General features: G+C 44.8%; 1 protein-coding gene across 1 annotated transcript in view; it reads left to right on the forward strand.

Moving 5' to 3' along the window:
- Positions 1-11,953, forward strand: part of MON1A (MON1 vesicular trafficking associated A) — a 110,259-nt gene extending 98,306 nt beyond the window's left edge. Inside the window, exon 7 of the mRNA XM_086938799.1 lies at positions 9,831-11,953. Within this exon, the coding sequence (XP_086794925.1) occupies positions 9,831-9,971 (141 nt within the window). The 3' untranslated portion in view covers positions 9,972-11,953. The remainder of the gene's footprint in view (positions 1-9,830) is intronic.
- The last annotated feature ends 1,418 nt before the right edge of the window (positions 11,954-13,371 follow it).

Genomic DNA, 13,371 nt, shown 5'->3' on the forward strand with positions numbered 1-13,371 from the left:
GACCCAGATAAGCGAGAAGGTCCACAGCAGCTTAAAAACAAAACTATGTATTGGTTGTCTAAGAATAGGCCACTCCCAGGTAATGTCAATGGGGACATAGTGCAAGTGCGTCGACTCCCCTGGTTGGGGGGGCGGGAGAAAGACATTGAGGGTGATTTGATTGTGATTAACTTTAGGGATCCAGAAGCTGTTAGGCACATTTTGAGCTGGATGCCAGGGAACCTAGGCAAATCTATTATGCCTTGCGATCTTACTTATTTTTATCCCAGAGCCCTAGTAGCTCCCCTGTCATGCCCCTGGCCTTCTATGGCCCTGACAGGTACTCTGGGCCCAAAATACAACAACCATTACTTCCCTCCGCAGCCTGGCCCTATGGTCCCAAAGAATGCATATGGGTGGGAATCCATACCGCAAAGGGGACATGGTACCAACCTTAGGAGGTCGGACCATTCTCTTGAATCAGGGGGGATGGACCATTTGCTTCCTTTCACACCCCTGGAAGTTAGTAATAGATTCGATGCTTTTTCTGGCTTGGACTCATGCGATTGGCGCCTGGGTACTTCCCCTAGCCATTCTGCACTAGAGAAGGGGTCAAGCACACAGGATGTTAATTCTTATTCATCTGGTGCAAACTCCCCCCCTCAGATGCCAAGTGATTCCCATGGCACGATTCAAACCCTTTCAGCCACTTCCAGCCATAGTCCATCTCCCCCGTCTGGGATTCCGATCTTACATGCAAGCTGTGATAGCGATACTATAGGGGGGCAGGGATCCATATTGCACACTCCTTCTAGAGCTCTGAGGGTATTGTCATGGAATGTTGCAGGCATTGCCAATAAATTGCACACTGAAGACTGGGACACCCTAATAACAAATAGCGACATTTGTCTCTTCCAAGAGACATGGGCGAGGGAACCCGTGCTCAAAACTGGCTATGCAACATTTGAAATTTATGCTACCTGGAATGGCAAGGGGAGGCCCTCGGGTGGTCTGGCGGTGTGGATAGCGTGTCACATCGGCTGCACAGCAGAAACTATAGCCACGTCCTCTAAAGACATCCAGTGCGTTGTACTGAACTGGTCGGGCGCCCCCAAGCTGGCAATTATAAATGTTTATTCTCGCCCAGTTGGCCCCACGGCGGAGTCCACCACACTAGAAGATCTTACGTCCTTTTTGGGTCAGTTGCCGACCGATTATAAGGTGGTAATGGGTGGAGATTTTAACTGCCACTTCGAGCCCTTAGAGGGCCTGAGGGAAGGGGCCCTCACGGCTGAAGACGATTTCTGGGGCATTCCAGTGTGTCAATCGCCCCACCCAAGATCCTGGTCCCCACTTGCGGTCCAAATTATGTCGCTGACCCTTAACTTTGCGTTAAGAGCTTGCAATGGTCGTACACCCTCAGACACCCCCTCAAAATGTACTTTTAATAGAAAAAATCAGGAGTCACGGTTGGACTACATTTTTGTAGATACCAGTCTTTGGCCAAAGCTTGAGGATTTCAAAATAATTCCCCGCACAGATAGTGACCACAATGCTCTCCTACTCTTTCTGGCTTACCTCCCGGTATATCCCGGATCACCAACACTTGAGGATAGATATGATCGGCGTAATTTGGTACTTACCTCTAATAGGCGTAGGGTGAAATGGCAGAAATTTTCCAAGTCAGATGAGAATATTGGGAAAATCTATGATTTGGTGTTGCCCCAATTCGAGGCCTTGAGTGATTTAGTTAGCCAATCCAGTACTCAGGATTTACTTAAAACTCTACCTCTCATTCATGAGGATCTAGTGGGAGTCCTAGGTGAGGTCCTTTATCCTGAGGTGCCAAAGTCGAAGCAAAAGACCAGAACCTCCTCCTGGTACAACTCCGACTGCAGAAGGGCCAAATCTGACCTTATTACTGCAGTCAAAGATGGTGACGCTCGGACCAGGGTGGCCGAACTGCGGCGTCAGTACAAGGCCACAATGGCCCGTGCGAGGTCAGACTGGGATTGGGACAGATGGCAAGACCTTTCAGCAGCCCTGACAACCAAGGATTTATTAAGATTCTGGTCTCTAGTCACCACTGGCACAGGGGAACCCAAAGCTGCAATTGAACCCAACATTGCTGCACACATATGGGAACACCACTTCAGCAAACTCTATGCAGATACCCTAGAGAATACTGATGCCGTTGTTTCCTCACTCCTATCCCTTCCAGGAGACACCTTAGAGTTTACACTAGGGGAAGTGGTTTGTGCAATAGACGGTCTGGCGCTGGGAAAGGCACCGGGCCTTGATAAATTACCAGGTGACCTTTTTAGGTCCCAACCAGAGATCTGGGCGCCTTACCTTCCTATTCTCTTTAATTCAATTGCACGTGGAATGGCGATCCCCTGTACTTGGTTGGGGGCAGAGATTGTCCCAATCTACAAGAAGGGCTGCTCTCTGCTCCCATCCAACTACAGGCCGATCAGCCTCATAGATGTCCTCCAAAAGCTTTACTCACGACTTCTATTGGACCAACTCCTAGACTGGATGGAGGAAAATGAAATCTTAAGCCCCCTCCAGGCTGGCTTCAGGAAAAATACGTCCACCATGGACCAAATCTTCCGCCTCGTCCTCCTTTTTTGGAAATCGGTGACCATCGAGGGAGGGAGACTGTACATGGTGTTCGTAGACCTGAAGTCAGCATTTGACTTGGTACCACGGAGAAAACTCTGGGAGGTTCTTAAGGAGATGGGAGTGCCCACTAACTTATTACAGGCCATAATAAGACTCCATCAGGGCAACTTCGCCCAGGTACGATGTGGGCGTGGTGGAGTCTTGACAAAAAGGTTTCCTGTCTCCCGGGGGGTTAGGCAGGGATGTGTCCTGGCCCCTACTCTCTTTTGTCTCTATATGAACAATGTTATCTCACACCTAGTTAACGTTAGGGACAATGACGCCCCGGTCTTGGCAGGCAGGAGGGTGCCGGCAATTATGTTTGCTGACGACACCCTCCTGCTCTCCAAATCCCCCATGGGAATTCAGCGAATCCTAGATGGATTTGGTCTTTTCTGCAGGCAGTATGGCCTAGAGATCAACACAGGGAAGACCAAATTCATGATCTTTAACCCCTCTCCCACAACCAGACCTAACCCATCCCTAAATTCCACGGAGTTGGAGAGGGTTAAAACATTTCAGTACCTGGGCGTAACCCTACATGAAAACCTATCCTGGGGCCCCTAGATTTCAAGTTCGAGAATAAGGCTTTCTCAACTCTCTGGGGCTATTTTAAGGGTTACGAATACCTCAATCTACAAACCCATAGCTCCTGCAGTTGAGATGTACAAAACACAAGCGAAATCAGCTGCACTCTACGGTAGTGAACTATGGGGACATCAAGCTGCAAATGAGTTGGTGTGTGTCGAAAACAACTTTCTGAGGCGTCTTTTGGCCCTCCCAACTGCAACACCCCTCTTTCCCCTACGCCTAGATTTGGGTCTACCATCTATTAGGGAGGACCTTGAATCCAAACCTTTGAGATTCTGGCACAGACTTTGGTCGACAAATGAGCTCAGACACTACAGGCAAGATCTTGTGCATGTTATGAATTTAAATCACAGTGACAAGATCCCTTGGCTATCCTTTTTCAAAAGAGAACTGTTCCGGCTCGGTTTTAACGAGCTGTGGGAGGCCCCGGAAACAGGATGTATTAGGGTCCCCCGGAAAAGACTTGTGGTAGCTTGCAAGGAACAAAATCTTGTCTCTCATGTGATTGCACCCCGTATCGGCACCCTAACACAGCGTTTTACTGAATCCAAAAATTCTTATAAGTTCGAAACCTTTATGGATTTTATTTACCCCATCATGGCAAGGAAGCTATTTTTACAGTGGCGGTTTGGCACTCTTCCTATCAAATCCTTTACCTGTAAATGGACTAATGGAGGGGACAAAATATGCCCTGGCTGCAATTCCTGAGATGAAGAGGAAATTCACGTTCTGTTTTTTTGCCCTTCCTACAAGTCACCTAGGAAATACTGGCTTGTGCCCTCATGCAGGAATTTGGCAATAAGGAACTGTGTAACATCTTTCAGAATATTAAAAACTGATTCCTCCCCCCTCATTGTCTTCGCGGTTGCAAAATATCTTTTAGCCATGTGGCGCATTAGGTCCAAGTTGATCAAAGAAAAGCCACCTTAGGACGTATGCCTACACCACTGCGACTTTTTAATATCTGGCTCCCGCCAACAATGACTCCTATCACACCTTGTTTAGTCCATTTTTTTTTTTATATGAAATGTTGTTGCTTACTCTCTTTATGTATTTCACATCCCTGATTTTAAAGGTTATGAATATTGCCACTTGCTCTCTGTTGCACTTTATATGCTTGAATTTTAAATGTATGTATGTTTTTATGCATCTTTTATGGCCTAATATGGCCGAAAAAAAGAATTTTTGGATTGGATTGGATTGGATTGGTAGTACACAGTCTGGGAGGGCGGCGTTTCATGGGTGTGTATTACGTGAAGGGGCTACGGCTTATGATTGAGGGGTGTTTCTATGCAATATATTTATATTTGTACTCATTATTGATTCTGGCGTGTGTGACTTATTTTGTTTTAAATCTCTTCAAGCAGTAGTTTAGACGGGGTGGGGTGAGAGTTGCATTTGGGCTGCAATTCATGAGTAGTCCTTGGGCTGAACTAAGGAATCTATCTGCATTTACTGCTCCGGCGTTAGTTCGTTCAGTCTGCCCTCACGCATTGGATAGGTGTCGGTGGGGCTGGTCTGCAGCGCCTTTAGTTGGTATGGGGGTGCTCTTCATAATTGAGTCTACTAAGTTCAAATTGATCACTTTTTTGGGGGGGTACCTTTACGGTTAAATGATTCTTGAAGTTTGAGAACTGCTGCTTGGTTTTCGGCGAGGTACGGACACCCCCTCTGCCCTCTTTTAGGCTGCACATGGGCTGGCTTTGTGTCTGAAGGAGGTCGTCGGACCTGTGGCTCGTTCACTCTTTTCTCTTGATTGCATTCAGATGTGGCCAGTCCCACACGCCTCGCCTCCCGTGGGTTCGCGCATTATGGGGCCCCATCCCTTGCAGGGTTTACCAACACTCGTCGTAGGCTCCTGCGCCTATCGTGTGCTATTGAGAGTCGGAGGCGGGTGAGGGGGCTCAAAAGGCCCAGCAAACGGGTCTCGAGCCAAAGTAAATGCTGAGGCTGGTGGTGGCTGCTTTTAAATGTCTTGCTTTTTTTGTGAGGTGTGGAGGGCGGGGTTCCAGTGCCTCGAACAAAGAAGCAGGAGGCGCACAAAGGGGGTGTTGCAAACTCCAGCATCTGTTCCTAGGCCTGGCAGCCCCAAGCCGGGAGAAGGTGGCAGTGACATTAGCGTACTTCTTATGTTTGTTTTATTTCTGTGGAATTTTTTTCAAGTACCTTTATTTTTGCAAAGAAATGAAGCAAAGGGAAAATTTTCACTTCTATCTCTTTTGTACATGGTAATTTATCCCTTTAAAAAAAAAAAAATTAAACCCTTAGTTTAAGAAGTGTTTGTTAAAGAGTAACACCACTCACCTTTTTATCGAATTGTCTAAAACTATTAAATATTCATTAAGCATTGTAGATCGTAACATTGGGATTCATGTTTAAATCTTCTCTTCTTTGGAATACTGAACATGGTGGGGTAACAGTTCAATGTTTCTGAAGAAGTCAACAATGATGTCATGTGGCAACCCAATGACCCAGCTCTGATGTAGAATAATGTATGACGTTGATGGTGGCTAGGGAGTGAAAGGCCAATCCTAATACAAATGGTGGCGCCAGCACCTCACCCTGGAAGCCACATCTCCAAAAGTTTAGGGTACATTGGTGTTCGGAAGATGCGTGGGCACAGAGTTTGAACAAGTCTTAAGATGAAAAACGCAAAGTGAAGCTCTGCATATTACATATATTAATGCTTTATAAGGGCAAAGTGTAGTTTTAGTGTAAAATTGGCGTTTTCTGTTTGGAAGAGGTAATTGAGGTAAATCATATGTTTATTTAGATTGATGTCCTCTTTGAAGGAATGGTAGAAGCCATTTTATTTGCCATATAATTCCTTGGGTCTATTTTAATTTCTTTACAGGATGTAGTGGGCGAACTGTTGAGTAGGTGCCACCTGGTGGAAGCTGCACTTTCCAAAACTCCAGGAGCATGCACAATGTCACTATAAATAAGCTAATGGCACTGGCCATCACATGTTGCACCACTTTTAACATTTTGACATTTAATTTTTTTGTGTGAATTCGGCCTAATTTATATTTTTACATATGTTGAGTTGTGGTGGTTTTGAGAGTGGGTGTGTGTGTGTGGTTTTGAGAGTGTGTGTGTGTGGCTCTGGGTGTGGGTGTGTGTGTGGCTCTGGGTGTGTGTGTGTGTGTATGGGTGTGTGTGTGTGTGTGTGGCTCTGGGTGTGTGTGTGTGTGTGTGGCTCTGGGTGTGTGTCTGGCTCTGGGTGTGTGTGTGTGTGTCTGGCTCTGGGTGTGTGTGTGTGTGTGTGTGTGTGTGAGGCTCTGGGTGTGTGTGGCTGGCTCTGGGTGTGTGTAGCTGGATCTGGGTGTGTGTGTGTGGTAGTAATTGCTGTCTGCTGAGCTCGTCCGTAGGGTACAATAGGTCTCACATTTGCAAGAGATTTAGCTATTGGCAATGTAAATGACAATGCCATTTATTTATCTGTTTTCAAAACCAACACATAAATGCAAATTTTGTCATTTACAATGCCAATAGCTTTAACTTTTCCAAAGGCGAAACCGTTGCATTGTAAATGCTTGTTAAGTCTACAGATGAAAATACTGGTGAGTTCCTTCTGTGAGTGCCTTGTTGGGATTACCCAAAGCTTCCTTCATCTATGTCAACAAAAAGCTTGTCTGGTCCTCAGGTTCCTCTGGAACACCAAGTGCCTCACTTTTGAAGCTCTGTGGGCGTTCTCCATCAGTTCGTATGGCCTTCCAGTATTGCTTTGGACATTCAGAACATTTACTATTACTTCCTCGCTTTAGAAATATCAGTAACTTTCTTCTTTGATTCAGTGGGGATTTCAGTGCGGATTCCTCAAGTTGTGGGACTCTTATACAGTATCACTAAATGCTCTTGCCTGGAATAGAATTTAGCATTCAACATCAATGTAGTCTATTTCGACACTTATTAGATAGGTAGCTTTTAGAGCTAGACATCTGCATTTGTTCTATACACAGTATATTTGCCAAAGGCAGCGTTCAGCCTCTCCCCTTCTCACTGCTATCCTTAATTAGTGAATCGATTTATATCCATTTATAAACATTCTCTTCTTTACAGAATATCATTGGTCTCATGACCCAGGTTGATATTTTATGTTATTCCCTGTAAACTAGATGGGATGTTCTTAGAGTAAAATCGAAATGGCAGGAAACATTTTGAGGTTCAAAATATTACTAAAGCCTACTGTGTGGATCTGAAAAGGTCTTATGAACATTAAAGTCTGGCAACATTGGCTATACATTAAAAGGACCTCAATTAATCTAATTTTATGTAAGTCTGGGCGCACCGCTAATAAATGGTACGACCATATCCTTTTATCTAAAACTGTCCAATAGCCAAGATTCAGCTTTAAGTTCAATCTGGAGCACAGTTTTCTAATTTGTGAATTACAGGGTTAAGCAAAGATGGGCTGCACCCTATACTCTGAGTGTTCTACAGACATAATTATCGATTCCTCATTTCCACTGGGTTTGTAACCTCTTGCACAGTCAGGGGCGGCCGGCCGGCATGGCTTGCGGTTGGGGTGGCGGGTTTGCAGGGTGGGGGGGGGGGGGGGGGGGGGGCGTGGGCTGCATTAGAAAAAATAAAAAATAAAACGTACCTTGCCGCCATGGGGTCCTGCGTCCTCTCTCCTGCTCTCCTGTATCAGACTACAGGTCGGAACAGGAAACCGACAGCCCGGCTCCCACGCCTAAGCCAATCACAACGCTTCAGTGGAGCGTTGTGATTGGTGTGAGCACCGTGACACTGCGCTTAGCCAGGGGCTGGAAGGGTAGGCACAGCCTGCATGGACAACAGGGGAGTGCGCATGACTGTAAAGGGCGGCCCGAGAGGGCCGTCCAAACAGTCATTGCGCACAGCACAGGAGTGTCTACCACTCCTCCCCTGCAGCCCAGCCCCGCCCCTTCAAGCACTGCCGCAGCAGGAGGAAAAAATTAAATGATAACATTCCGTTATTATCATTTTATTTTTTCCTTTCTTTAGCTGCTCCCTGGCAGTGGTGCAACGCTTCTTCGCCACAGTGGAGGAGGCGCCCCTGTGCACAGTGCTGTTTCTGACATTAGATTATCGGGGCACTGATTACCTCCTCAACTCAAACTTCATATCTGCACCTAATCTCTGTGTGAGATCTTAGTGATGGTGTTACCAACCATTTGATGAAGATAATGACAACTCCTACTACTTACATTTGTCCAAACTTCTTAAGTAATATTTTTCATTGGCATTAGTCATTCCAATGCCCCACTAAGCTATCGTCCTGCGCATTTCCTCTCACACCATCACAGCAATGAGCCTCCTAACCTGAATTCACAACATTGATTTTCATCTTCAAGAGCCATCACACCATCAAATATAGTAAGATTATTTTGTAGCGTCGCAGGTGGGTCTTTCAGTGAAAAGCGTAATAGTGGGTGTTGCCTTAGTTGTAAGAAGGTATACATATATCCTTAGTAAATCACAAAGTGCTTGAAAGTTTTAGGGTTTGAGTTTAAAACAAATTGCCAGCAGGAAGCAGTTCATTTTTATGTGACACGGGCCCTCTTTACAAACCAAGGCAGACTGTGCATAATTCTGATTCAGATCCTTCAGACATTTTCTTCCTGCTTCTCCCCATCTGGGTGTGGGTAAGCAAGGCCTTCATGATAAGAGGCGTGCAAATGCATAAAGTAAATTTAGATGGGATTCTGCGGGATTGGGAGTTAAAGTGATTGCATTTCAAATCTCCTATGGCTCTCTCTGAATCCGACGTAACTTTTGCCCTGAAGGCTCATTTTTTATTGGGAACACAAATATGTACATGTGGATGTTCTGCCAAGTTCCCTTTTGCATGTGCTCTAGCTGAGGTGTTTACTTTATTCAATTTGAACACATTTGGGTGAGTGGAGTTGTTTGCTGTAGTTAGTCAATGGAATATTAAAGACATTAGGCCTCACTGATATACCACACAGTTAGGAGCCAGCAGTTCATCTAGTTAGGATGTGCCTAGGTTGTAGAGGGGGTGGCCTTCAGTTGGTTCTGATGCTCCAGAGGTCCTTATCGCAATTATGCAGTAACAAAGGGGTATGCTGGATCCGATGATGGTTAAGTTAATTGTTGGACATGTAAATGGGCTTTATGTCAAACTACAGTAAGTGCTTGTGCTTGGTCCAAAGCTATAAACATAGGCCATGTCTAAACTCTCAACAAGCATGTTGACATATTTATACCCCCAAATTTAACAAAACATGTTTTTATTTTTGAATGTATTTGTTAAAATGTAGCTTAAATATTAATATCAAAATAGGTACATGAGATCCACAAGAATACTATAATAAAAATTAAATAGAAGAGATAACAGAGATTAAAGGAGATTAAATCTGGAGGTATAAATATTTCAATATTCTGTGGAGTTCTCGGCTCTTTCAAGACTGGGTGAATGTATGTTAGGTGATTTGATGTTTGTAGGTTCATCTGAATGTGACCTCCAAGGGGAACTATTCTTGACTGTTATGTTTTAGGTAGCATCCAGTATAAAGTGAAATGTACATTTTTTGTTTGCCTTTTCATAGTTTGTGAGAAAATAATGACTTTTTACCAACTTTCCTCGACAGGTCACCAACGCCTTTGAGCTTTATATGTGTTATAGCCCCTTGGGGACCAAAGCCTCAGCTGCCAGTGGCATTAGCAAACTAATGAAATGGATCCGCAAGGAGGAAGACCGCCTCTTCATTCTCACACCACAGACCTACTGATGGAGGTTGCTTTGTTTCTGTTGTCTGGAAGGGGTGAGAGGTTCCTCCTTACAGCTTGCCTTTTAATCCTCTCATTTTTTGATGGAATGGAGGTACACAGAGCGAACGAACAGATCTTCTTGCTTCATCAAGGCGCCGATGAACATCTCTTCATCCTCATTCCTTGGACCTCCTGTGTACATACGTCCAGAGAAAGTGAGAGTTCCTTTTTCTTGACCATGAAACTGCAAACCACCTGAAGATGCTTGTGCTTCCAGGTTTGAGAATACATCCTCGCTGGTGGCTGCTTGTGAATCCTAACTGCGGACAACAGTCGGAGGTGGAAATATGGTAAAAGTAACTTCATTTTGTCTTCAACATACAGAAGTGTTCTGGGTTTTGTGTAACTGTGCACTATGGACCTCAAATTTTAATCAAACTGACACAATCCTTACACTGGAGACCAGAGACTTGGATCTACATTCCAGCACTCAGCAGTACTATAGCTGCCCAGAAGAACACTGGCATGGAATAACAGAGTCACAACAAGCATCAGCCAGAGAAGGTATTCTTAAAGTACAACACAAGTGATAGATGATTTGCAAGGCGAAAACTACCAGTGTTAGACCATGCCAAACAGCCTTGTCGAACTGTTTTAAAATAGGGGATACATGGTACAACAATAGTAGCTGGTAGGATTATTATTGGAACTGAAAACATGGATTTCAGGCATATCTCATGATGAAGTGTAGCAGCCCAAGGGTGTCTACTGTAACCCATTGTTGATGTTTTAAACAGGGTATTATGATTACAATTGATTCTGTAGCAGTAACTCTAAGACAACAACGGAAAACAAGTGTCAAAGAGCGCTTTCGTAGTTTGACCTTGGATAGTGACATACAGCTTCCTAGTCAAAATGACTCGTGCAAGGACCAACCAAGTGATACAGTGTGGCTCCTTTACACTTCAAAGGTAAATTGTTGGTAGAAAGTTGAGCATAGTGTGACCCATGGTAGTGGAAAGTCTTCAAAGCAAACTTCAGTAGTCCCTGGGGACCTTCTTCGTATATCTCAATTTGGATCCTGGAAACAGATTTTAAAATTTGTGCATTATGTTTATCGCGAGAGGAACAGACCGCAAATACCAGAGGCTTCATGAGCATCAAATCAAGCCTGGAGAAATCCTCCATGGTTTCCAGTTCCTCCAGCAAACGTTGGTGATGCATGTCTCTCTTGACGATGGTGTAATGGCCTCTAGGGCCAGGTGCAGTTTTGGTGTACTTTTGATGGTTAATGATTGTCTACATAGACATAACAAAAGGCACATTGGTGGTGTCGAGGGGGCGGTAACCATAAGTCCTGATAAGATTTATTCCTTGCATCCTTATTTTTTCGCTTCAGACCTTCGGAGTCTCCTAACTGATCGATCTTTGTCATGATCGAGCAGGCATGGAATCGCAATAAACAGCAGGCGCTCAGAAGAAAATGCCCCTCTCCCAGACGTTGTTTTTAGAATGGCTCAAAATGGCAACCTGGACAGACAGCGCAGTTAAATAAAATAAGAACACAAAGAAGTGTATGCAGTCTCTATAGAAGAATGCTGGTGGCCCCTCCAGAAGAACTCCTTGCATGCCTTAGAGTCTGTACCCCTTGTTTAATCGATCCCTGGAAGTCTATGCAGGAATCCACGATGGAAGTCAGACAATTACATCTCTATAGACCCTCCTCCACGCTCTACCCACATACCTATACTTACCCCGTACCTCTCAGTCAAGTGGTGACCCATCCGAATTATCCACCAGAGGGTTTCAGAAGTAGATTTTCTGACAGAGTTGGGAGAGCCTGGCTTCTGTGCGCATTTGCTCCAGACACGAGCCTCAGAACTGCCTACCACAAGCTGTGCAGACTGCAGAGCGTTGCTCCTCTTCAGTACAAATCACTGTAAAGATAATCAATTTTAAAAATGATAATTTCTAATAAAAGTGGTAATATTTTCAAGTCAGACCCTGTTTATTGGTAATGTTTTAGATATGGGTGTGTGCTTAAAATTGACAGAAAGACTACCTAGTACTGTGCACCCTTGGAAATGAGAACATATACTTTCTCCCAAAATCCTTTTTGTAAGAAAGTCAATGCTGAAACTCTCATGTGGGTTTTGCTCAACACAATAAGTCTGTATTGACCCAACAGATAAACTTTTTATACCAGAAGTAATTTTCAATGCAGTTACAAAAGGTACATTTAGTATTCAATGTACAATTTGGGGCTGGACGACACTAATCTAGCCACATTCTGGGTCTGCATCGGGGTCGCCGTATTAGGTGTGCCCGGCGTAGACTTGAGCTGTATGGTCAATGGCAGACAATAATGCACAGTTTCTTAGTCCTTCTCCTTCATGATCCTTATTCTGGAGTATCAAGGACCCTGCTGAATGTACAAAAGGAAATGCCTCTCATAGCACAAAGACTCTTAATTGGTCTCCATGAATGCTGATGAGTTGCGTGGTAGCAAAATACGCTATTAATATGTGGCTTCTAACAGACCTAATACCTTTTTGTTCAGAAAGCTGACAAAAAAAGCAGAGTACCTAAAATATTTGGTGTTTTAATTGGATTGGTTCTCCCTTTGCGGATTTTTATTGTCGGACTGGACAAAAAATGTCCAAGCCAGTCCCTCTTACCTTTCAAGTGTTTCCTTTTTGGCTACTAGGGACTACTGTCCTAAACCACTAGAGGGCGCACAAGGAGGTATGAAATTTGCAGCTGCCCGAGGCCACCGCAGGGGGCCACTCAGGAGGGTGGCCCTCTAGTAGCATTGTGCTTCCCCCCATTCCCCCCCTTCCAACAGGGGGGAGGGGGGTTGGCCAAGGGAGGAGTCTCCTCCGGGGTCGTGGGCCCTACATTTTAAAACGCCTACATCAACGCGGCGTCCTTGCTGCTACTCTTTCTGTGAGGGCTAGGATTAACCTAATAAATAACAACGAAAGAGTGACTAAGGTATAACCCGGGGATACCTGGTTGAGCAAAACAGCAAAGGGCAAAACACAGTGTTTGTAAAAGAACCCTCACTCACCGACCTGGTCGGTGACATACCTCATCATAGGGTTCCACCAGGGGGCCGAATACCTCCCTGGCGTGCTTCTACGCCTGGTTTACAGCGGAGCAGGATGTTCAAAGACGTGTCTGTGTGTGTGACAGTGTGACAAAAAAGTGAATTTAAAAGGTGATCTGTTCTAGCCTATCAACTAATTTAGTAAAGGCTGACCAATGCCCATTAAAAAGAGTGAAAAGGATGCGGAATGGTTCTTTTAAGTTTCCAGTAACATCCGATTTAGGTGTAAAAATTGGTCAACATGTTTCTGCTTGTGTCTGCAATTAGCTAAGCATTCTTCAGGACCTACTGTATGTATACCCTAAGGCGCA

The sequence above is a fragment of the Lissotriton vulgaris genome, chromosome 9 (genome assembly GCF_964263255.1).
Source record: "Lissotriton vulgaris chromosome 9, aLisVul1.2, whole genome shotgun sequence".
Taxonomy (NCBI): Eukaryota; Metazoa; Chordata; class Amphibia; order Caudata; family Salamandridae; genus Lissotriton; species Lissotriton vulgaris.